This window comes from Musca vetustissima, unplaced genomic scaffold, assembly GCF_032173495.1.
Source record: "Musca vetustissima isolate MV318-11 ecotype Yass unplaced genomic scaffold, APGP_CSIRO_Mvet_v1 utg36902, whole genome shotgun sequence".
Taxonomy (NCBI): Eukaryota; Metazoa; Arthropoda; class Insecta; order Diptera; family Muscidae; genus Musca; species Musca vetustissima.
This window is the reverse complement of record NW_026878835.1, coordinates 29,825-55,475: the sequence shown is the minus strand read 5'-3', so window position 1 is coordinate 55,475 and position 25,651 is coordinate 29,825. Positions and strand designations below refer to the sequence as shown.

Here is a 25,651-nt window from a genome sequence, read left to right as displayed (position 1 = left end):
TCATAAAATTAATATTACAGATTGCCGGAAAGAGAGAGAGAATACTGTTTTTGTCGGAGAGAGAAAGAGAAAAAAATTTTGATTAAACATAGTCTTGGACTTTTTGACATTTTAATGTACAAGTAAAACTCGACTATAGTCAAATAAAGTCATTCACAAATATTGTGAATAGTGTTCTTAAAAATTGATTAATGTTCGATTTTCTGCATTTTATGAATGTAATTCATAAAATAGTAATTATAGATTGCCAGGAAGAGAATGTGAGAGGAAAGAAGGGAATCTTTGACGAATGAAAAGGTAAAATTGAATCCCAATATTGATTTCTCTTAATGGGAATTATATTCAATAAAAAATTTATTTTCCAAATAAATATATATGCCGCCTCACAATGGTATAAAACATATTTTAGAACATTTTTCTGAACCATACATCATCGTCGTTGTTGTTGTCATGAAACAAAAAAACAGCATCTGTTCAATTGCAGTCTTCAGGCCTCTTGCATTGTAATTTACGCTGCCATACCATCTCGGAATATATATTTTTCTGTGTGTATGTGTGTGTCTGTATATATTTTCTTTGGCTCCACATCTTCTATGCAATGCCAGGCAATGCTGCCATGCATTCAGTTTCATTCTTATTTGTGTTATTTCCTCTTATTAATGATAATATATTGTGTGTGAATTTTACAAGTTTTACAATCCCGGTCTCATTTTTGTTCGCCGCGTCGTTCGTTCGTTCTGAACGAGTAGAAGAAGAAGAAAAATAAGAATTCGCAACAGCAGCTACTATAGAAAATGCGCATAATTATAAGCGTGTCTTGCAATATTTCAGCCATTTTTGCTGGATTTATGAACCGAAAAAGAGAGAGGGAAGGAAGGAGAGAACACGGAGAGTTATATCTAAGAATATGCGCGCTAAGTTTAATTTTACTTATCATAGAATATATGTACATATATGATGTGTGTATATATGTAATCTAGAACACATATAGTATGTAATGTATGTGTGTTTGTTGCAATTTTATTGCACATAGCATGGAAAAGTTTTCATTAATGCAATATGATCTCCTCTAATATACTTGGATTCCATACAGAGGGGGGAACAAGGGTTTTCAAATGTTATGCTTCAGTTCTTTGGGAAATTCTCTGAGACTTTTTTTTGTATGTTGCTTCTCTTCTATGGGAATGTGAAATAGAAAACAATGAAATAATTTATTATTGTGGAAAATTCTAGTAAGATAAAATCATATAATTAATTGTCAAAAAAGTATGGCATTCCCAAAAGACAAATTTCTTCGAAAAAAAAAATCAAAATCTCAATCTTGCCTGCTAATCTCTATGTGGATACCATATGGAATAATAGATATCATAAATAAATTTATGACACACTACACTTTCCTTAAATCTTATAAAAATCCACAGTACTCCTTCCATTAATCCTCTCAAAAAATCCATTATCCTCTCCGAATAACTCCTTTCTAAATAATCATAAAATCTAGATTATCTTCGACAATGAAAAATCCCACATATTTTTGGTTGACTTCCGGAACTCACTAAAAATAGACACCGGGTGTTAATGACATGAAAAAAAAACAACAACAAAGATTTCCAACAGCCGCCATGCCAAAGAATAAAGGATGTTCTCTTAGCAGATTAGTATTTCCCACTTGAGAAAAAAGAAAACGCCTTCTTCCTTTTTGTGTGTTTCTTAGGTAGCTGAACGAACGATAAACGCCCCCTCATAAAATAAATTACACAAATTTCTTTATAAATGGAAAAAATAATCTACAAATCCCCCTTTTAAAAACCACCTACAATAAAATCTGCCATCATAGTGTGTTGTTGTAGCAAAAGGTGTTTTGGATTTTGTTTTTGGTGAAATAGAAAAAAATGCACCTGTTATTGCCTTTGCTCGTTAGTTAGTTTTTTCCAACCACTTGTTTGCAGGTACATAATAGCCAAGTCTTAAGTATGGACTTGGCCATACTTAAGACTTGGCCAGCCATACATGGTAGTGGAATATAGATCTAACTACAGTATGGTGCTATCACCCAGCATTTGTTTGATTCTAAATCCTCTCTTGGACACATCGATTGGCCTGGCCATATTACAACTTTGTACTCCACATATATGCACACACACCGATTTTGTTTCTATTTGGCTTATACCAACACCATTACAATATGCCAGTATTACAGTGAATGTGACAAGGTTTCTGGACCGGCAACAAACATTTCTTAGGCTTTACGCAAGAAGTTTACGGCATTACCGTTGCTGCTGTTGTTGGTTGTCCATTGGTATTCACCTCTTTATAATTCCTTTTATTACTTCTACTTCTTCTTGGACATTTCTTAAGCTCTATTAGAATAGAGAAGAAATAATAGAAAGTGCTGGAAAAAAGTGGTTCATCAGCTTAAGAGGTTTTTGTAAAAAACACCATTAAAAGGTTTGATAAGATTCGCCTACATAGAGAAGAAACGATATTTACTTTCAATATGGTGACACCTACGCCAGACTTTCATTTTATTTTCTTGAGATTAGAAGACATTTTTTCTTAAATATGAAACATGGTCAAGTTTTGGAATATTTGAACGTGGAATAATTAAAGAGTTTAATCATAAAATAATCCATTCTTTCAGATAACTCGTCAATAGAAAGGTCTTCGGTTCACCAAAATAAATACACATTTTTTCATCGCCGCTTAAGTTTTCTAAACGAACAAATATTCGCAGCTAGTCCCTTTTGCTCCAGACGTTCAATTATGCTCTCGATTCTGGTACGAACTAGTTTAATGGAAGTATTCCGCAAAAGCAACGATCGATTCTAGATCCGATGGTTCATTTCTTCATCTAGTTCGCTATTGCTCCAATCGTTCAATTTTGCCCTCGTTCGCCTAGCTCCTTTTTGGTCCAATCATTCATTTAGATCTTTCCGTTCATGGTTAGAATTAATTGATGTGTATCAATGAATGATTTAAAGAAAATGAACTGAAAATGAAATGAAGCTAAACGAATGACTTAGTTCCTTTCGAGTGAACCGAAAAATATACGAACAGGATTGTTAACTCCACATTTTTGTTGCGCGATTTGATACTCGGGTGATCATTCAATGAGGAGTGGATTGCATTTAGCCATCATAGAAAAAAGGAATACATTTGCCATCTACTTTTAAATCGAGACGTCGAGCTGAAGCAAAGAGGTTTTTTGTTTTTAATTTCGAACGAATATCTATTGGATAACAATATTTATTGGTGTTAAGTAATAGAGTTGGGTAGTTCCGGAACGAACTAGTTCATTGGAAATATTCACATAAAGGAACGATAGGAACTAGGTTCAGTTTTTAATTCGTATAGTTCTTTTTTCTTCGCTCTTTTCTGTGATCTCCTTCCTTTCTTTCCATATTCTTCATTCGTTATCGGTTTTCAGATGCTGTCACATTCTTAAAAATATATAAAGATTTGCTCGTCAATTTAATATCGATCAATCCGCTCTGTGAACTAGATTTTCCCAACTCTAGTAGGTTAAAAGTGAACTTTATGTTCAGAATTAGGAAAAAAATTCGGCAATTCATTCAAAACTCCCAAGGAAATTTCATTTTATGTTCTATGAATAAATGAAATATATTCAATATTTTCAACAGATCTTTTATATGTATAGTGAACATGTAGTTCATAATTCGATTAAGGTTTGAACATAACCTACTATTCATTTCATTCATTTCATTTCTTTATTCCCATATCAATTTTATTCATTTCCCATAGAGTTGTGTGGTTCCGGATTGAACTATAGTTCAATGGAACTATTCCGCAAATGGAACTATCATCTAGTTGCTATGGTTCTTATTCCTGTTCATTGATTGAATTAACTGATGTGTACCAAAGAACGATTGAAGGAAAATGAACATTAATAAGCATAAAAAGGGCTTCAATATTCATAGATGAATTCACGAGAACTATTTCGAGAAAGGAACCATGTGAACCAAGTTGGAACGTTCTAGAAGGATAAGCTCTTGGAAACTATTCAAAGTAAGGAATTATCGGAACTATCATCTAAGTCTTTAGTTCATATAGTTCCATTAGTTTATCTAGTTCATTTTTCTAGTATTTTCCTTTTTCTGATCTCATTCAATTATTCCCATATGCTTCGTTCTTTGTCGCTCATTTTTCAGATGCTGCCACATTGTTAAATACATGTCAATAATTCCTTATTTTATACACCAACGATAAACAAAAGAGATTCAATGAAATGCCTGTGAGTAGGAACTAAATGAAGCGAAGGAACTAGTTTCTTTCTAGAAAAGGAACGAGAAAAATAGTTCCGATCGGTGAACTCGCTGAACTCTACTTCAAATCTCCCAACCCTTTCGGAACTAATTCCTCATTCATTTATCTATTTTTTTTGTTCTCAACATCCAAAAACTTGTACCACTTGGAGATCAACTGATCTTACCTAACCCACTTTAAAAATGCTCAAATAAATAACAAAAAAATATCTTCACACCCGTTCTAATTAGTCGCCGCCACACACTGGTATGCTGTTTGGACCTTGTCTTATATTTTTTTCTTTCGAAAAACCAGTTACATTTAATTAGCAAATGCTATTTATCAAATAATTACTTCCTTCCTGCAGAGAGATATTATTATATGACAATTAAGCTGGAGTTGAAAAAAATGTGACATATAATAATAATGATGGCTGTACACACAAATGCACCTGATTACAACGTGATTGAGATATACTTTTTTATAATACCGAAAAAAAAGAATTTTTTCACAAAGTTATGCTTTGGCAAAAAAAGGAGAACAAACGAAAAAATACGAAGAACCCGGTTTAAATGACATTTAAGATCAGATTACGTTAAAGTCGGCAAAAAACACAAAACGCAAACAAACAATCATAAAAATAAACACTCAAGAAATTTATGAACGAAAAAAAAAAAAATAAAACTGAAAAAAATACGAAATATTTATTTCAATATTTAAGAAATATTAACAACTTGTTTGTCAATTTCAATACCAGATTAGAAAGAATTATAGATAGGTAAACAGACATGTGTATGGGGAGAGAAGAAAGAAGGGAGGGACACATACAAATCACATACCACAAAACAAGTTTCCCTATTTTTATTTAGAATTTGAAAAAAAAATAATACAAACGTCTCGAGAATAAGAAGACGCTACACAACATATAAAAATATATTTATATACATATGTATACATTTTGTATATTATTATTAGTATTAATATGTTTTGTTGTTTTTGTTCAAAGGAATTTCAAAATTGAATACAGACAAAATACAAAAACAACAAGACAAATATTTATATGAATATTTTTTGCTGGTGTTATGCCAACAGATGTGTTTGATTGTTTGACTCTGATGGTCTGATGGTCTGGTTTTCGATTCTTTTGTCGTCATATAATTTTTTTCAACATCATCATCGTTATTAAAATATACATATACACACATACATATATATTTTTAATGAATTCCCATTTTATTTTTACATATATACAAATATAATAATTCCTAAAAATATTTGAAAATATTTTTGTTGTATTCTTTTATTATTATTATAATAATGTCGAAATGTCTGATGGATTGGAATGTTGGCATTGTTTTGCCGGTTTCAAAAAAAAAAAAAAAAAAATCCCCCTCAACAGAAAAAAGATTCCATTTCATAAATCTAGAAAAAAAATATTTTCAATTGCCAATCACCCGCTAACATTTCTCATACATACATCTACACACACTCATTGAACCCTGTGTATGTATTATATATGGTCCATCTTTTTTATTCTATAAACAGTGGAAATATTCAACAGAAATATTTTGTTTTTATTCGTATTTTTTTTTTGGTTATATTATTTCAGCAAATTGAAAAATTAACGTCAGCATTAGCCTCGTGCTGGTATGCGCATTATTACGTTGCCTCGTTGTATTTATTCTCTCTTGATTTGTTGGTGTTGTAAAAATGTGAAGAATACAAAAATACAAACAACAACAAAAATATTTGGCGTAAATGAAACTGAGATTTTTCATTTCAATATTACATACTATATGAACAATTATTTGCCAAATTGTTGTTGAAAAAAATTACAGACTCTAAGGTCCAATTTTTTTCTTTAGAAAAAAATTGCAGAACATCAATTCCCAATTTGTTTATATAGAAAAAATTCCCATTTTTTCTATAGAAAAAAATTCGCCGAACCTCAGTTCTAAGTTCTTTTTTTCTATAGAAAAAAAATTCGCCGAACCTCAGTTCGAAGTTCTTTTTTCTATAGAAAAAAAAAATTCGCCGAACCTCAGTTCGAAGTTCTTTTTTCTATAGTTCTTTTTCTATAGAAAAAAATTCGCCGAACCTCAGTTCGAAGTTCTTTTTTTTCTATAGAAAAAAATTCGCCGAACCTCAGTTCGAAGTTCTTTTTTTTTCTATAGAAAAAAATTCGCCGAACCTCAGTTCGAAGTTCTTTTTTTTTCTATAGAAAAAAATTCGCCGAACCTCAGTTCGAAGTTCTTTTTTTCTATAGAAAAAAATTCGCCGAACCTCAGTTCGATGTTCTTTTTTTTTCTATAGAAAAAAATTCGCCGAACCTCAGTTCGAAGTTCTTTTTTGTCTATAGAAAAAAATTCGCCGAACCTCAGTTCGAAGTTCTTTTTTTTTTCTATAGAAAAAAATTCGCCGAACCTCAGTTCGAAGTTCTTTTTTCTATAGAAAAAAATTCGACGAACCTCAGTTCGAAGCTTTTTTCTATAGAAAAAAATTCGTAGAACCTAAGTTCGAAGTTTGTTTCTATAGAAAAAAATTCACAAGACTTCAGTTCTCAATTTTTTTAGAAACAAATTCACAGAACCTCAGTTCTCAATTTGTTTCTATAGAAAACAATTCACAGAACTTCAGTTCCCAAATTTTTCTATAGACACAAATAGCAGAACCTCACTTAACAAATTTTTCTATAGAAAAACATTCTCAAAACCTAAGTTCTCAGTTTTTTATATAGAAAAAATCCGTATAACTTCATTTCGAAATTTTTTCTGTTTTCAAGTTTTTTTTATAGAAAAAAATCGGGGAACCTCGGTTCCAAGATTTTTCTATAGACCCTCTATACAAAAAATCAATTTCTGAAAGTCCCCTCTAAATCATGAAGTATTGTATCATACCAAAAATATATTAATACAAGAAAAATTCCAACAACAACTAAAACTGCACTCCAAATGGAAAAAATGTTGTTGCCATCTGAAAAATTAAAAAAAAAAAACTGAACAAAAAATATTTTATTATTGCTTTTTTGCAAGCAATGTCCATTGAAATCAGTGTTCGCAAAAAAACGGTACACTATCGTAGTGTTCCGTACCAGGAACACAAACACTAAAAAAAAATTAGCGTTTGTGTTCCGGTACACAAACATTAAAAAATATTTTAGTGTTACTGTTCCGGAGCACAACGAAATTCGTAGTGTACCGCTGTCGGAGCACTAAAAATCGTAGTGTACCGCGGTCGGAGAACTAAAAATCGTAGTGTACCGCGGTCGGAACACTAAAAACTCGTAGCGTACCGCGGTCGGAACACTAAAAATCGTAGTGTTCCATTTGGCGGAACACTAAAAATCGTAGTGTTCCACTTGACGGAACACTTAAAATCGTAGGGTTCCATTTGTCGGAACACAAAAAGATGTAGTTGTTATATTTTATTTTTTTATGAATAAAATTTATATTTTTATTGTTTTTCAATAGATTTAATAAATATAAAACTTTTTAATTTTTTATATATTTTATTAAAAATTAGTAATATTTTATTAGCATCAACCGTTTAACATAATAAATATTTTATAAATAAAAAAGCTCGTCTAGTGAAAATTCAATCTGATGCTCTGATGATAATCGATTGCGCTGATCGGAAAAATGTATTGCATAAGACTACCTGTGCAAAAATCATAAAAAGGAAGAATATTCCAATAATGGATATGCATATGAAATTCGTTTTTGATATGGTACCTGTGTGTGGTTTTGTAATATTTATCCCAAAATCATAAAAATATGTTTTTCATATCCGCGTGATTTGTACACTTCTTTTAATGAATAAGCAGGTAATTATTATGTTGATTGTGTGAAAATCACCAAATTTTGAATATTTTTGCTAAAATTTCCTAAAAGTATGAATCATAGATGGATGCAGATATATTTGTTTTAAGAAATAATGTTTTCGTACTAACATTTTACAAGGAGATCTCCCAATATTATGGGAAAAATCATGTTCGTTGTGTAAATTAATGAACATTTTATCCCCAGCTGTATAATTTTGTCACAAAAACTGGCTAAAATACCTATTTCAGATGGACATTTTCACTTTTGTAATTGCAAATAAAGTTATATTCAGTATTATTTTTTATTATTTGATCTCATTTTACCTACAAAAAAAGAAAAAAAAAACATGCGTGTATGGTACACTACCAGTACAGTTCAAGTAAGTGGAACGCTACGATTTTTATTGTTACGACCAGTGGAACACTACGATTTTTCGTGTACCACTGCCGGAACACTACGATTTTTCGTGTACCACTGCCGGAACACTACGATTTTTAGTGTTCCGGCAAGTGGAACACTAATATTTTTAGTGTTCCTACCAGCGGAACACTAACATTTTTAGTGTTCCGACCTGTGGAACACAATGATTTTTAATGTACCGCAGTCGGTACACTACAATTTTTACTGTACCACTGCCGGTACACTTCGATTTTTAGTGTACCGCTGTCGGTACACTACGATTTTTTAGTGTACCGCAACAGGTACGCTAAGATTTTCGTTGTGCTCCGGAACAGTAACGCTAAAAATATTTTTAGTGTTTGTGTACCGGTACAGTACGTTATTTTAGTGTACCTATCCACCTTGGTACGGTACAGAACACTATGGAACGGTACCATAATGTTTATTTTCGAACGCTGATTGAAATTGCCCAAATAGGCTGACAGTTAAAATTATTTGCTACAAAAACAACAACAACAAAGCTAACAAGTCAACAACCAAATATTCAAAAAGCAACTACAACAACACCAACAAAACACTCTACACATTTTTGGTGTATTGCGGAATTTGTCTATCTGTTAACATTTTTTTTAACTATTTGTAGAGACGGCAAAAATGCTCACCAACACTTAAACACAACAACAATTTATTTGTGTGTTCGTTTTTTTTTGAGCACAGAAATATGTTCAAAGCCAACATACATACACACTCTCGCCAACTCATAGATACTTAGATCTGCATGCATTCATGCAAAAGTTGTATGCATGTGCAATGCATGGCTGGATAGGAATGGAATGGCTGGCGAAAAAAATACAACAACAAAAAACTTGAAGTATCTCTCGCTCTTTTGACTAGTTTCACAAATATGACAATGACGGCAACGACGATCATTTGAGATCGCCTGACTGCTGCTGTTACTGTTGTTGGCAATGTGTGTAAGCCATGCAAACATACATACTGACGTACGTACTAACGTATACGTACTTGCCTGGCGATACTTCATTCCATATCACTCACTTCACCTTTATCACCTCTCCGACTCTCTTGCTCCTCGCATCGGAAATCTACTGGTATTTGTATGAAAAAATAAAATAATAATAAAAAACAAAATCTTGAAAATGAACACAACATAGCGAAAAATAAACAAAAAACGCCATACACACACACAATATAAATGAAGTGAAGTAGAAGCAGCAAAAAATAAAAAAAAAAACAACAAAAAGCTTTTGAAGCGAAAACATTCCGATGTGATGATTAAGACAAAAATAGAGCTAAAATTAAACGCGAACAACTTGCAAAACTAAACACCATACACAGGCAGACACACACACACACAACAAGCGATGGGGGACAACAACGGCGGCCATCAGAACCCTGCCCCCGATCTCATAGCAGCACCCCACCATCGATCTCTGTAAATTGAACTGAACGAACGACCGACCGCAATCTTACAATTGCTCAGAGATATTTACAATTACATGAAAACGTAAACCGAAAAGTTTAAGTGAGGCAAACAAACAAATATACCAGCCAGTCAGCCGATCGACCGAACAAGAAGTCTAACTGACTGAGTGAATGACTGCCTCAAAAAAAAAAAGAGCGCACCACATGTGAATGTGTTGCTGGCATATTTGGCTGACAATTGCTTGGTTTATTTGAGCCCAAAATATTTTTTCGGCCGGTCTGACAGACAGTCAGTCAGATAAACTTGTGGTATGTATGAAGTGGTGGAGAATTGGCTAAAATGAAAAGTCAATCTACAACAACAACATTTTGAAAGTAAACAAAATGTTTACAATTATTTTGGTTGTAATTTGGATTTTCGCCTTCCGCTTCTATTAAAAACAACAATTCGACAAAAAAAAACTGTAAAATACACACATTCACACCATCAACAGTGAGTGAGGGGCCTTAATTTTATTTATGGGAAATATTTGTTATCCGTATTTGTACCAAAGGGGGTCATCCCGTTGAATGTTATGCAATTTATTTTTTTGAATTGAAATTTCAATATTTCTTTTCTGTACAAAAAAAAAAAAAAAAAAAAAAAAATGGTGAAATTTTATTTTGCAAAAATTATTTCAGATTGGGAAATATGCTGTTGTAATACAAAAATGAAAATGCCTTTTATATGGACAGGGGTATCTGAGGTCTATACATTTTTTCTTTAGACAAAAACACGAAGTTGCGAGGACTTAGGTTTTTCAATAAAAATCGCAAAACTTCACATCGTAGTTATTTTAAATAGACCCTCGAAAAATTTTAATTTTTTTATAGAAAAATAGGACCTTGGGATATGAAGAGGAAAAAAAGTAGGAACTGAGGATCTCCTAAGGTTTTTCTTTTTTTTAGAAAAATCTAGGTTAAATGGATCCTCGATTTTCCATAGAAAATAATCGAAGAACATTAGGTCCTACCTTTTTCTATAGAACACAATTTAGATGCCCTTAGATTCTATTTTTCTTTACAGAAAAAATCGGACAAATACCCGTAGATTGTATTATTCTTTATAGGAAAATCGACGACCTTTTTCTATAGAAAAAAAATTGCAGAACCTTAGTTCACAATGTTTTCTTAAGGAAAAAAAATCGCAGAACCTAAGTTCTCAGTTATTTTCTATAGAAAATAATCGCAAAACCTCGGTTCCTTCTTTGTTTTAACCTCTCTCTGTTCCTTCTTTGTTTTAAGCTCTGGGTCTAAGTTCTATAGATAAATCGATGTTCTTTTTCTATAGAAAAATCGCTGAAGCTTAGTTTTCAATTTTTCCTTTTTAAAAAGAAAAATGGCATGACCTAAGTTCTCATTTTTTTCTATAGAAAAAATCCCAAAAACCCAATTCAGAAATTTTTTACTATTAGAAAAATTTTTGAATTTATTCTCTATAGAATACACCTGTTGTATTTTTTTGTACTTGTACTGATCTTTATGGGAAAAATCTACGACCTGTTTCTATTAAAAAAAATCACAGATCATTAGTTCTCAATTTTTCTTCCTTTAGAAGAAAATCGCATAACCTAAGTTCTCAATTTTCTTCTATAGAAAAAATCGGAAAACTTATGTTCTCAATTTGTTTGCAATAGAAAAGAACTCGCAGACCATCAGATCGATTTTTTTCCTATAGAAACAAAATCACAGACCTGCGGGTCTAAGTTTTTTTTTATAGATAAAAATTCGCAGAACCTCCGTGCCAAGATTTTTCAAACAACAAACAATCCTTCAGTTCCTAATTTTTTCTATAGAAAAAACTCGGAGGCTTTCAGATCGCATTTTTACTATAGAAAACAAATTCGAAGACCTTCAGATCCTATTTTTTTAAATTTATCGAAAAATTCGGAGATCCTCAAATCGAAGTTTATAGAAAACAAATTCGGAGACCCTCTGAAAATTTGTTTTATGGGAAAATGTTCGGAGATCCTCAGTTCAAAGTTTATTACCATAGAAAAAAGTCGGAAAATCTCAGGCCAAAGTTGTTTCTATAAGGTCGAAGTTTTTTTTTTTTTTCATAGAAAACAAATTCGGAGACCCCCCTTAAAATTAAATGTATGGGAAAAATTCGGATATCCTCAGTTCAAAGTCTTTTTCGCATAGAAAACAAATCGGAAACCCTTAGGTTGAAGTTTTTTCTATGGAGAAAAAAACGGAGACCTCTGGTCGTAGTTTTTGATAAAACAAAAATCGGATAATTTCTGTTCGTAGTTGTTTTCTATAAAAAAATTGCAGACCCTTTTTCTACAGAAAAAATGTCAGCCACTAAGGTCTAAGTTTTTTTTCTATAGAAAAAATTCATAAACTTGGGTCTATGTTTTTTCCTTTGAAAAAAATTGCAGACCCTTGGGTCAAATTTTTTTTGTATAATTTCACTGAACCTTGGCTCTAAGTTTTTCTATTACGGTCTTAAATTTTTCTATAGAAAAAAATCACCAAACCTCAGTTTGTGATTTTTTTTATAAAAAAATTTTGTTACAGGAAAAAAGCCACATAACCTCAGTTTGCTTTTTTTCTATAAAAAAGATCGGAGAACCTTAGTTTGTTTTTTTTCTATAGAAAAAATTCGGAGAACCTTAGTTTGCATTTTTTTCTATAGAAAAAATTCGGAGAACCTTAGTTTGCATTTTTTCTATAGAAAAAAATCACAGAACGTCAGTTTATAATTTTTTCTATAGAAAAAATTCGCAGAATCTCAGTTCCCAATTTTTCGTATTGAAAACCTTCTATAAACTTCATTTTGAATTTTTTCTATAGATTTGAATTTTTTTATTTTCTTAATACACAAAATTCTCCCTCCTAAAAAATGCTAAAAATTTAATAAAATAATATTGAGGGTACTTACTGGTCTCTCGGATCCAGCCACGTTGTCTTTTTCGTATTATGATCTATATAATAGATTTTGCCATCGAAATCCTTGGCAATATCCCAACCATCGGGCAGCGGGAATTCACCATGATGTAAATGTTGCTGGGATGAATGATGTTGCTGCTGCTGTTGGTGGTGGTGGTGCTGGTGCTGTGACGTTGTTTGGTACTGATGCGGGTGATGATGTTGAGGCGGTTGCTGGTAAGGATGTGGAGAAATATGCGTTGTGGATGAGGATAAATTGTTGGCATGGTGCTGCTGCGTTGATGCAATGGCGGCTACATTTGTCAACGATGTTGTTTGATGTGGTGGTTGCGGTTGGCTGTGATTGTATTGTTGATACTGTTGGTGTTGTTGTTGCTGCTGGTGGTGTGTGCTGCTGCTGGCTAGTTGCTGTAGAGTTGGCATAATTTCAATTTTGAAAATTTTGCACGTTGTCAACAGTAAAAGAAATAATATTTGTAAGAGAACAACACCAACTAAATGTGTTGTAATAGTAATAATGATGGTGTGCTGCTTCGCCAAAGCTGAAGATCTTAATCCAAAATATGTGATCTTTTGCCAAAATAAACGAAAAGTGCCAGTTAGTCAATCCCGAATATGTTCACTTGTTGTCATTATTGCAAAATTTTCGTTTTGGGGTATTTCGTTTCGCTCTTTAAAGGATTGGAACTTTAAAACCCCATTATAGTTACGTTGTTGATAATCGGCTTGTTTGTTTGGTTTGGGCCTGCTGGCCAACAATAAATCGTTTAAACTTGTTTCAAATTCGAAAATTTTCACAACCGCATTTTTGTCAACCTCCACATTTGGTGTTGTTGTTTATTTTTTTGGCCAAATTTTTTTGTTGTGTGTTTGAAAACGCGTTTGAAACCGTTGCTTCGTTTGGTTTTATTTTTGTGTTGTTCGTTTTTTTTTGGACCGTCCGAAAAAACGTTATTTGAATTTTTGATTTTTTGTTGTTGTTGCTGTTATCACAAAAACTATTTTTTCGGATTTTGTTGTTGTTGCTGGTTTTGAAAAAAGGTGCGCGCCGATTTTTTTCAAATTTCGTTTTGTGTTTGGTTTATTTTTGTTATTTTTTTCTGTTTCCTCTACACCTTCTACACCTTTTGTATGCGTATTGAGGTTATTTTTGTTTTCAAAAAATATGTATATTTTTTGTCATAAATATTAATTTCTCCACATGAAGATTAATGACATATTTCATCGGTTTAGGTTGGACAACACTAGAGCGAGCTCATTATCACTGGGCACTAATTTCTTGACATAAATATTTTTTTTACTTTGCTTTTTGGTTGGATATTTTTCCAATATTGTAAATTTTTTTCACAAAAATTTTTAGGCTCTCTTTTATGGATTTTTTTGAAAATATTTTTCTATTTCTTTTTTTTCAATTAATATTGACCTTATTTTTTATATTTTTTCTTAGTTAATCACTTTGTTTCACTTAGTGTATTTTTTTAAATTCTGTTGCTTTTTTCTTTGGAATTTGCTTTTATTTTTTGTAGTATTCAAAACAAAAAATTATTTTTTTCTAATTTTCTATTCAGATGAACTTTTTCACTCTTCTCAAAACGATATCGAAAAATTCTTGGCTTCCTCTTAATTTTTTTCTATTGTTGTTGTTCTTGTTACACAAAAAACTCCAACGATTACATCGAGAAGTATTGTTGTTGTATCTTAACATTTACTTGAATTGTACAACAATAACAAATAACGATCTCATCATGCTACAACAACAACATCGACGATCTATAAAACGGACTTGTATCTCTCCTATTGCTCGATAGCTGGCTGGCATACAACTTTGTTAGTTTGCCTATATATGAGAGTACACGTGTGTATGTGTGTGTTGGTGTTTGTAGTTTTCAAGTTGCTGCTGCTGCTTTGATTGTATGTATCTATGAGGAGAGTCTGTGCACAATGGGATCTTAATCAATGCTGGTGCTGCTGCTGGTTGCGGCGGTGTGGTGTGGTGAGGAGATATGTTTTGCTGTAATTTTAACAACAAAAATCTCTGTCTCTCTCTTTCTGGCACATAGATTTTATTTTACTTTAAATTGTAACGGCGGCGGGGTTCGCGCTCGCTATCTCTTTTGCTGCATTCCATTCCATTCACAGACAGAAAAAAAATTGTTTAATTTTTTCTTTTATAACACACGCAGCCCCTAGAGCTTCACATTCGATCACAAAATTTTTATTGCTTCACAAATCAAATATTTATTTCCATTAATTTTTCTTTTTTTCAATATAAACAATTCTTCACTCAATATATTTTTTAATTTAATTTATTTTTCATTTCATTTGATTTTTTTTACTTCTTTTTATTCCAATAAATTCTTTCATGTATGTTGTTTCTTTATTTTTTTCTGTGTTTCTTCTTTTTTATTTATTTTCTTTTTAATAAAAAAAAAACAGCAGTGTGCTCACGTTAATCCATCCATCCGTTACGCGTTACGCCGTGCCGTGAAGCCGTTTACTAAATGAATTGTATTTGCCCGTTACACTCAAATATTTTGTTCCAATGTGCCTCCATTGGCTCATTCTCTCGCTCGCTCTCTTGTAGATACTTCACTCTCAGATACTTTACTCATTCGTAGTGTTTTTTATCTATAAAATACCAAAATCAGGCACAAAATTGTATCTGAAGATCTTGTTGAGGGCAATTATTTTCGCTCTCGTGTGCTCTCGCTCTCCGCCTCTCTCACTCAGTATGTGTACATTGCATACTTTGCCTACCAGTCATCATTTATTGCCAGTTTGAACTGTGATGCCTATTTGGCGATTTTTCCCTTATTATACCCTCGACACAAGTCCGACTGTCTGTTGTAATCACTCTAGCCTCAAAACTAATTGAGTAGATCGTCAAAATTTTGAATCGAATTGTCTTGCAGGCAGGTGAAGTTCGTAACGGTACCATCCAATGTATGTAATTTTGTGGGTTTGATCGCATTTTTCGATTGAATTTGGGATTCCCATTTGCTATGAAATCTCTCTAATAAAAATTATCAAATGGGGATCATGAGGATTTTGGACAAGAATTGGCCAAATCTTCGCTCCAAGAATTATCAATATTGTTCCGATTTTTTGGGGTTACCCATACCCTCAAAATTTCGGAATTTTGAGGTTTATGAGCGCATTTTCAACCGAATTCCCTACAATTTGGTATTTTGAATTCATATTTTGTGTCAAATTTTCACGCGGTAAGGGTACGATTACTCTCGAAGAGAGTAACCGCTTTCATCCAAACTTTGCACATCGTAAAATTTGGATGATGCAGTTCAAAGATGAGGAATATCGGCCCACTATTTCTGACACATCCCACACAAAATGCTCAACATTTTGCTGAATATTAATTTTGTAATATCATGCGAAAGGACTATCCAATTTGAACGTAATATTTTGACTTTGCACAACCTAATATTTTTACAAAGCCTATATATTGTTGAAAAATGGGACTTAAGTTTGACTATGTCAATGTCCGTGTATAAATGGCATTGATAGTGGTCCATTCGACGCTGATGTTCACCATCGATGCATATCGGCCCGTAGATCTTTCGTAGACTTTTTTCTCTCAAACACTCCAAGAGCTGCCTCATCTGCTTGCGAAAGTACTATCAGCGTTTTGTAGAGTGTGAGTTTGATCTGGCGAGAGTTGACATTGTTTCTAAATTGTTTATCTGTTGACCAATACTATCCTTCTCCGAATCTCAAAACTGTTATCATTTGTTTTATTTATGATGTATCGAGGTAGATGAAATCAATTACCACCTCAATGCTGTAGTTTTCTAGATTGTCCGAGTCTACTGGACATCTTACGCGTTGAACCCTCGTTCGATATTGAAGGGTTTCGAAAGTTTTTTTCCGACTTTAACAGCTAAACTTGTGCCAATGTTAAAGAATGGGCGAGAATACATAAAACTAATAACTTAAATCGACTTAAATCTAAAGACTACAAAGTACTATTTACAAAAATATTTACATGTATACAAGCTGGCTTTATTTTGTAATGGAAAATTAAGTTCCTAATAAAGCCAGTTATTGTATATTACTATATACAATATTCTCCACATCCATCGTTGCGTACCGCCTGTGGTAAAACTACAACTCTCCATCCACAAACAGTATACCAGCTGCCATTAACTGCGATAGCGCCCCTGGAGGTAGGTTCCTGCAGCTTCGCAGTCCATCTGCATGTAGATCGCAGTGCAGGGCATCCTCCTCCGCCCTAAAGTAATCGTACATAATCGTATTAATTTGCAGGAATTCCGAACGCGGACATAGCTTTAATCCCTTCTGGATGTATTGTTCTGTGGCTTTATAGTTTGTCAATTAGTTTATTTTTTTTTTTCATTGCCTAGCCTATTCGGGATGACTGGTATGTTCTTTCCGAAAGGAAATATACTCTACAAGCTTTAAGCTTGACTTCATTCTTTCCTGTACGTACAATTGTATTAAATAAGTTTAGTTTAGTTTATATTTATTGAGTCTTTTTTTTTTAAACAATGTTAATATATAAATAAGATACATAATATGAAGGACTTATGACTATAATGAATTATCATAATGCAGTGACAGACATTACAGCACCTAGCTTTTACATGAAATGAGACATAAAATGTGGGTATACATCAGATAAAGTTACGTACATCCTTGCTCCCGAGACTAATACAATAAGAAGGGATAATTTATCCAGGGTTTATGAACTTAAAACTAATGATACAAAACAAAAATAAAACAAAACAATGAACAGACAAAAAAGTAAAAGTAGGTAAATCAATAACTACCCACGATGCGTACCGGTCAGTGCCTTTTCGTAAAACTGGGTAATACCCGCTTCGGACTCGTACTTATACCCTATAGGTGATGGATAATTTGTGTTATACCAACCAATGTTCACTTGACTATTACATGCTTCATTCATATGCACATTTTCATGAAACTCTAATCTTGCATTGAACTTATCCAAGATCGTACAGATATAGGTAGACATACGTTGCAATTTTGAATTTTCATAAATAAAATTATTCGAATATCTCTTATTGACACATATAAAATTTTTTCCGATGCAAAGTCTCAAAATTTTTCTCTCAAAAACCTCTAGCTCTTTCACAACAATTGGTGATATGTTAAACCAGACAGGAAAGGCATACAAAATAACAGGCCTTATACATGTCTTGTACAACATTAATTTTGTACTTGCAATCAAAGCTTTATTGTTCAGAATTCTCAAAAATAAAATAAAAATTCCTCGGGCCTTATTTAATGCTTTTCTAGCATGTGAATTAAATTTAAATAGTTTGTTAAACTTTACTCCCAAGTACGTAATTTTGTCTCTAAAGGGAATTTCAATGCCATTTAATGCCAGTTTTAAATTCTTACTCTCGGGAACTACAGAACGTTTACATTTTCCAGATGCATTTCTAATGCAAATTGCTTCGCTCTTGGAAGTGTTAATTTTGATTCCCCATTCATCATAAAATTGCTTAACATTATGCAGGTATTGTGAGATATTGTCAGTAGCACAAACTGGTGACTCGTGGTGTGAGTACAAAAGTGAGTCGTCAGCGTACAGAATACCCGAAGCGTTTTCTTGGGTATGAGGGAAATCGTACATTAAGATGTTGTACAAATGCGGTGCTAGCACAGATCCCTGCGGGACGCCAGAGCTTATATGTGACAATTCAGACACTTGATTTTTATATAGAACGCAAAATTTTCTGTTTGTTAAGAAGCTCTTAAATAATTTAACAACCTCAGGGCTGAATCCAATTCTTATCATTTTGGTCAATATTCCATAGTGGGAGGCATGATCAAAGGCCTTCTCAACATCTAGGGAAACTGCAACGGTACACTTCTTTTCACGAAGGTTCAGAACAATATCATTTGTGAATTTAGTCATTGCATCAACTGTGGAATGTCCTTTCTGAAACCCGAACTGTGAATTAGGTATATACGGTAAAGTGACTCCTACATCCATTTTAATACGTACAATCATTTCAAAAAGTTTACCAATGTTAGATAACAAGGATATAGGCCTCAAATTAGATATGTCATCATTATTGTGTTTTTTCTTTATGGGAACAATTTTAGAGACTTTCCAAGATTCTGGGAAATAGCCGTTTGAAATGCAGTTATTAAAGATAATGGTAAGAAATTCAAAGGCCTTTGTTGGAAGCTTAAGAATTGTGAAATTAGAAAGTTTGTCTATTCCGAAAGATTTCTTATTTTTAATAGTGTTAGCAACAGCCAGAATTTCATTTAAATTTGTTAAATTTACACATCCTGTTTGATTTCTAGCATCTGAATCACTGGAAAATACGTGACAGTTCTGTGGAACGTTTGCAATATACCCGTTTACAAAATCTTCACTTACAGAAGGGAGGCTAGCAGCGTTATTATAAATGTTATAGAAAAGATTTTAAAAGCGTAAGACATTCAGAATCATCACTTATAACAGTACCATCTACGGCAAGTTTGTCTATCGGACGGGATCTGTGATGACCAATAATCTTAAAAACTTCCTTATGCGCCTTTGGCCCCGGTTTAATATTTTTAAGTTTATCTTGGAAATTCGAAACTTGCTCAAGTTCTACCTGTCTCTTTATCATTATACTTAATAATTGGATCTGTTTCGATAATCTCAGATATTCCGGACTGCGCCTGTTATTGGAGATACGGTAAATCCGTTTAAGCTCCTTTTGCCAATTATACTTTATTTTGAACAGCTGTTTTATCCTATCTGATACTGTAAATTGTCTTTTTCAAGTCAATTTTTTCAGAATGAAATTCAGAGACCGAATTAACCACAGAAGTAAAGTGATCTACATACTGATCGATTTCATCGTTAGTCAAATTTCTATCAGCATTGGGATAATGGTCCAAAATACCTTGAGCTACATCATATTTGAAATCATTCCAATTCGTATTTTTGTAGCTTATAAAAGTAGGTAGTGGCTTTAAAATAATTTCGACACTTGGAAGATTAACGCTAAGCTTGAGTGGATAGTGATCTGAAAAACTTGGTAAACAGGAAGTAGAATATATAGGATTGGGCAAGTCTATAGCATTAGAACTGATAAGAAAATGATCCAAATATGATGAACCATTAGGAAAAGTAGGACAAGAAGAAGATATTCTGGTAAAGAAATGTGGATGTTGTTGGAGGTGATCATAAAAACTATTCCCATTTATGTTATTCATGGTATCCCCCCATGAAACATGTCTGGCATTAAAGTCGCCGCCAACAAAGATAAGATCAAAATCCCTGGAATATTGACCTAAACAAATCAGAGAACGTGAAATCTGCGATTGATCAGAATTCCCCGGTAAGTAAATGGAGCCAAGCAAAATTTTTCTAAGGGCGCCATTAATATAAACATCAATCGAGATAAATAAACTAGGGAAACTAAAACCCGAAATAATCTCTTTACTGAACTTGTAATTTTTCCTTAGCAAAATAGCTACCCCTTGTGAGGTATTGTCTCTGAGAAATTGACAGCCCTCAAAATTAATATTTGCACCAGGTCGCAAGTGCGTTTCTTGGATGAATGCAACGTCTATATCATGGGTGTTGACTAACTTGTACAATTCTTATTTACGGCCATATTCAATTAATGACCTAACATTAAATGTGATGAGATTTAACATATTACGGACCATAAGTGATATTAACTTCGTGCAAGAGACTAACACACTGTTGTATAGCCTCATCCTTTGACATTGATTTATAATTTCTTAGGAAATTCAAAATTTTATCTTCTAATGAAATCGTCTTAGGGGGACAAATTTCTTTAGCGATTTTTAAAAAATCTTCAATAAGTCTCGGTCTCTGTGAAGAGCCTGAAGTTAGGTTAGCGGAACACTTACGGGATGCATCTGAATAAGAAATATCCGGCTGTATAATAGAGGATAAAGCATTAAAAACATTATTATTTACTTTCGATTTTCTTTCCAAAGCAACTGTTTTAGCTCTCTTCTTCAGTTCAACATACTTTTTATATTCAGGACAACCCCTAAAACTTGCGGGATGACCACGATTCCCACAGTTGATACAGTAGGGTAGATTCCCATCACCTTGAACGATTTTACATTCGCCTTTGGCGTGGTTTTCACCACATTTGACACAAACAGATACTCTATTGCAATTTTGCGACATATGACCCCATTTTTGGCATCTCCAGCATTGGACATCCCCCAAGTTTCTTTTCGGCAATTCCCAATAGACTCTTTGCTTCAATACATACCTCAGCGACTTCAATTCTGATACCGATTTACCCGACAGTAGAGTTACAAGATAAAGCCCTGTATCAATATCATTTTTTCTAGAGTAAGAAGTGGTAAATTTAGAGACGTCTTGCACCGTATCTGGAACTAACATATCTAGGTCTGCCTTAATATCATCAATTTGAGTTTCATGAAGAAGTCCGCGGAGAACTATGGTTTGTCGTTTCAACTCTTTTGGAGTATAAGAATACGAGTCCAACTTTTTTTCTCGTAGAAGGCTCATTAATTCGGTGTGAACATTTGGATCTTGTAGATAAAGTTTGCTTTTGTGTCTGCTTTTATTAATAATTCTAAATTCGATGTTCCTAGCCTTTAAATCATTTAACAAACTATGCAAGTCTATGCCAAAAAGAAAAATAGGGGGACAGAACGATTTTCTATTCCTATCAGGTTTATCTACTACTTCTTTCAAAGGAGCAGGCCTATTATATGCTTTGTCAGATTTAATATCCAAATCACCTAATATGGAAAATCTGTTGCTTGACAGCACCGACTGTTCGGATGATTTTTTTGGAACATGAAGTCCAAAATTGGACATATCTACCTTAGGTTTTCTGGTAATAGTTGCAATTTTTCGTTTCTTTTGCACAAGTTGAAAATCTTCGTCTTCAGTCGGGATATTTTCCTCCTGATCCATATTGCACACCGTTTCTGCTGCAGTAGGTATTGCACGAATTTGCTCCGAGTTAGCATTCATTAAATTGTTGACGTCAATTGAAGGCAATTCTTCAATATTGGTTACAAGGGTAGTGGGTTTTGCATCGTTGCTTTTGGAAGCCATATGTGATGAGTCTGGCTGAACAATGTCTTCACCGCGATATCCCGCAATTCGATCATCAGATTCATTATCATTAAAACAAGCATCGTGCAAGAGCTTGCCAATAGTTGTCTTGGATTTCGCTTTTTTGCTACCTTTATCGGGAGGAATATTCTCTGCAAGAACGCGAGCGTCCTTGCTCAATGGATAAATATTCATTTCCCAATCCCAATGAAAATTTGCTCAGAACAAAAATTCAATGAAAAAAAATTCAATTTTTATATTTTATTTTTTGACAAAAAACACACGGCCGTCTCGTTCAAAAGTTTGTAGTGTATGTAGTTAATTTTATTTTTTAATATAATTAATTTATTTTATTTATTGAAATAAAACAAATAAACAGATTTAAAAACAAGTACTAAAAATGTTTTCGGTATTTAATTGTAAAACAATAACCTCACATGTCTATTATTCTCGTAACCAATTTATTTACAAACCAGTGAGCGGAGCAGTATAGTCGGACGGGGCCGACCATACGATACCCTATACAATTACCACGGAATTCTAACTTTCTGCGGAAGTTTACTCCGATGTTTACTCGTGATATTGCATCCCCTTGCCCGATTAGAGGTCAACAGAACCTTTTCCTTGCATTTTCGAATATTCAGTAAAGCCCTTCTAATTATTTGCCCAGATTCCCTTCACGGTGGGTTGTGTTGTGATGTTCGGATTATATTCGACTCGAAAACACACAAAAAATTAAGTTTTCAGGGTCCATTTGAACCGCTATATATTGACCGATCTTTATCAAAACTGGCATGATTATTCCTTGGTCAAATCCTCTTCTCCATGTAAAAATTCGAGATGTTTGGGCCATACATAATTGCGGCCTCTGGAGCGACCAGAAAAACCGACAAAAATTATGTATTTGGTCCATTTCATCCCCTAAATATTAACCGATCTTTACCAAAAACAATAGGGGTCTTCATTGGCTAGAACCCATCCTACATGCAAAATTTCGCGATGATTGGTCCATAACTGTGGCCTGTATCGTGTTTACAAATTATAATGGACAAATGGACGGACGGACACACATGTCTAGATCGACTCAGCTAGTTGAGATATGACGATCGGTATACATAAAGGTGGGTCTAGGACCAATATTTCGCGGTGTTACAAACTCCTGGGGCTGCACAAAGCAATAATACCCTGACAATATAGCTACAATTTAGTAATTTCTTAGTACGGCGTTGCCAGATGCAATTTTTTTCTAATTTTTTATTTTGTTTATTCTGGGCGTTTGGTATTTTTGTGAAATTTGCCTAAAATGCACATTAGAATAATATCGGCCGAATAAATTTTAATTCCCATTCAATGGAGATTTTTGCTACTTCCATTGGACACTTTTTTTTGCGAATGTGGGAAATTGTTAAACATGTCTTAACATATTATGTTGTGTTCACAGAAATCTGCATATGACAGAATACCTAATCAACCTACACACCAATATCGACCATAAATAAAATTTGAGTACATTTGTTCTCTTATAGTAGTATCACCTCAACAGTACAATATAAATCTTATTTCCAACTCAAATCCATCGCCCAATCCTATACACAGTAAACTTAATTTCAAATGATATCTATCGGATCGCGTATATCACAATTTTATAAAACTTAGTACCGTTAAGTACAAATTTTCATTACTACCTACATCATACAAACCGACATAAATATTATTTCTCAATTTCAGGATTCCAGCTCTACCGGTCTACCTAATATCAACATGTACCAAATTTAGTACAATTTATTACACATCGGTAGAAATTTAAAAAACATCATACATATTCCAATCCTACACCAACAGTGATCCTAACTCCAAATTTCAGGATTTCAGCTCTTTCGGTTCCCCTAAATCAAATTTAGTACCTAAAAGTACAAATTTCCAAAACACCATGCATACCCTAATTCTACATTAAATTCCAAATGTTAGGATACCGTCTCTATAGGATCATCAAAATCCAAATTGTAACAAATTTAGTACCATTTAGTACACACAAGTTCGAATTTCCGAAAATACCAGCATTTCCAAGTTTCAGTTTTCTAGCTGTATTGTTTCACTCAAATCCAATTTGTACCAAATATAGTACCATTTATACATTTCGTACACATATGAACAAATTTCCAAAACTACCTACATATCCAATCCTATACTCCGACGGTATTTTAAATATGAATCCTCCATTCGTTGTTCTAAATTTAAATTGTACCAAATTAAGTACTTTTCGTATGTTGACCCGACTTCTCAATCTTGATTCGCATTCCAAATTTTAAGTTCTTGGATCTATCCGTTCACATGCTACGAAATTGTACCAAATTTAGTTCATTTTAGTACTTTTCGGATACTTATAGTTCGAATTTGGTACATCTATCCAACACTCCATCTGTGATCCTCATTCAAAATTTGAGAGTTCTAGCTCTACCTGTTTGCCAAATACAAATGGTTCCATTATTTGTACTTTTCGCGTTATAGAACGTCTTATCTGACTAGGAGTGACCCTAATAATTTTATTTCCCGAAAACCCGATACAAACCTGCATTTAGTAATAACTGTGAAAAATTTGCATCATTTGTATCTTCCCCATCACTTCAGTTTGTCGAGTTTTATTTACGACGTTTTTATATATCCAAAACTTGTCAACACTGATTTTAAAATAATTGTATTTTCTTTGGAATACACAACAAAGATACATTTTTGTGTATTGTTGCTGCTGCTGTTGTTGTTGTTATCGTTTAAAAAGATAAATTTTGTATTTTTTTTGTTTTTCAGTTTTGTTACAAAATTTGTATCCACTCGCAACAAAAGCACACAACACACACACGGACGCTCGCCATACACTCATCACTCGATGAGTATGAGTGGTATGTGCTTATATTTCTCAGTTGGGGGAGAGTCGAAGAGCGGTGTTTTGCATTTTTTGTGTTTTGTATTTTGTTTTCGACTACAATGAATATACCAACCGCATTCCTTTGGTGATATGCATGTATGTATCGGTGTATCTGTGTGTATGGTTTGTTGGCTGGCTGGATGGCTTGCTATCTGTCTGTCTGACAGTTTGTTTGTTTGTACGAACGTACGTACGTACATAGTACGTATGCATGAATGTTTATATTTATATTTTCATATTTTTTGTGATTATCAAAGCATCTGCTGATTCTTTTTGTTGTTGTTGGTGTTTAATTTTTTTTGTTTTTGGGATGGTATTTACGTATCAGGCACCCATGCCACATTCGCAGCATTACAGTTTCTTGTCTATTGGTTACAATGTTGTAGTTGTACGAGTAGTTATATCTGTATATCTCCTGGATTTGAAACAAACCGAAACAGTAAAACAATGAATTTTACTGGGAATTCTTCATCTAATCTTATTGGAATGTCGAAAATTGTTTCAGTTAAAGGGAAAAAATTAGTTGCAATTAATGAGAAAGTAAACAAATTGTGTATGCGGGAATTTTTTCCTATGTATTTGAATTTCAAAATAAAACAAAGATTCGAATGAAATATTAAAAACAAACATTTTTATAGAATGAGGTGTTAGGTGATTTATGTATGGACCAGTAGAAACATTTTCTGCAAATGGGGGAACCTTCGAAAGATAATCAATACGACTATAAAAGGCTAATGAATAAAAGAAGACGTTTTTTTTTAGCTCAGATCAATAGGTCATTCATAA

At 33.2% G+C, this 25,651-nt stretch overlaps 1 protein-coding gene across 1 annotated transcript in view; it reads right to left on the bottom strand.

The window, feature by feature from the left end:
* Nucleotides 1–22,137, bottom strand: part of LOC133323610 (protein kibra) — a 58,371-nt gene extending 36,234 nt beyond the window's left edge. Inside the window, exons 1-2 of the mRNA XM_061532526.1 lie at nucleotides 21,706–22,137; nucleotides 12,850–13,265 (exon numbers count right to left, since the gene is read on the bottom strand). Coding sequence (XP_061388510.1) covers nucleotides 12,850–13,265; nucleotides 21,706–22,137 — 848 coding nt within the window. The remainder of the gene's footprint in view (nucleotides 1–12,849; nucleotides 13,266–21,705) is intronic.
* Between the last annotated feature and the right edge of the window lie 3,514 nt (nucleotides 22,138–25,651).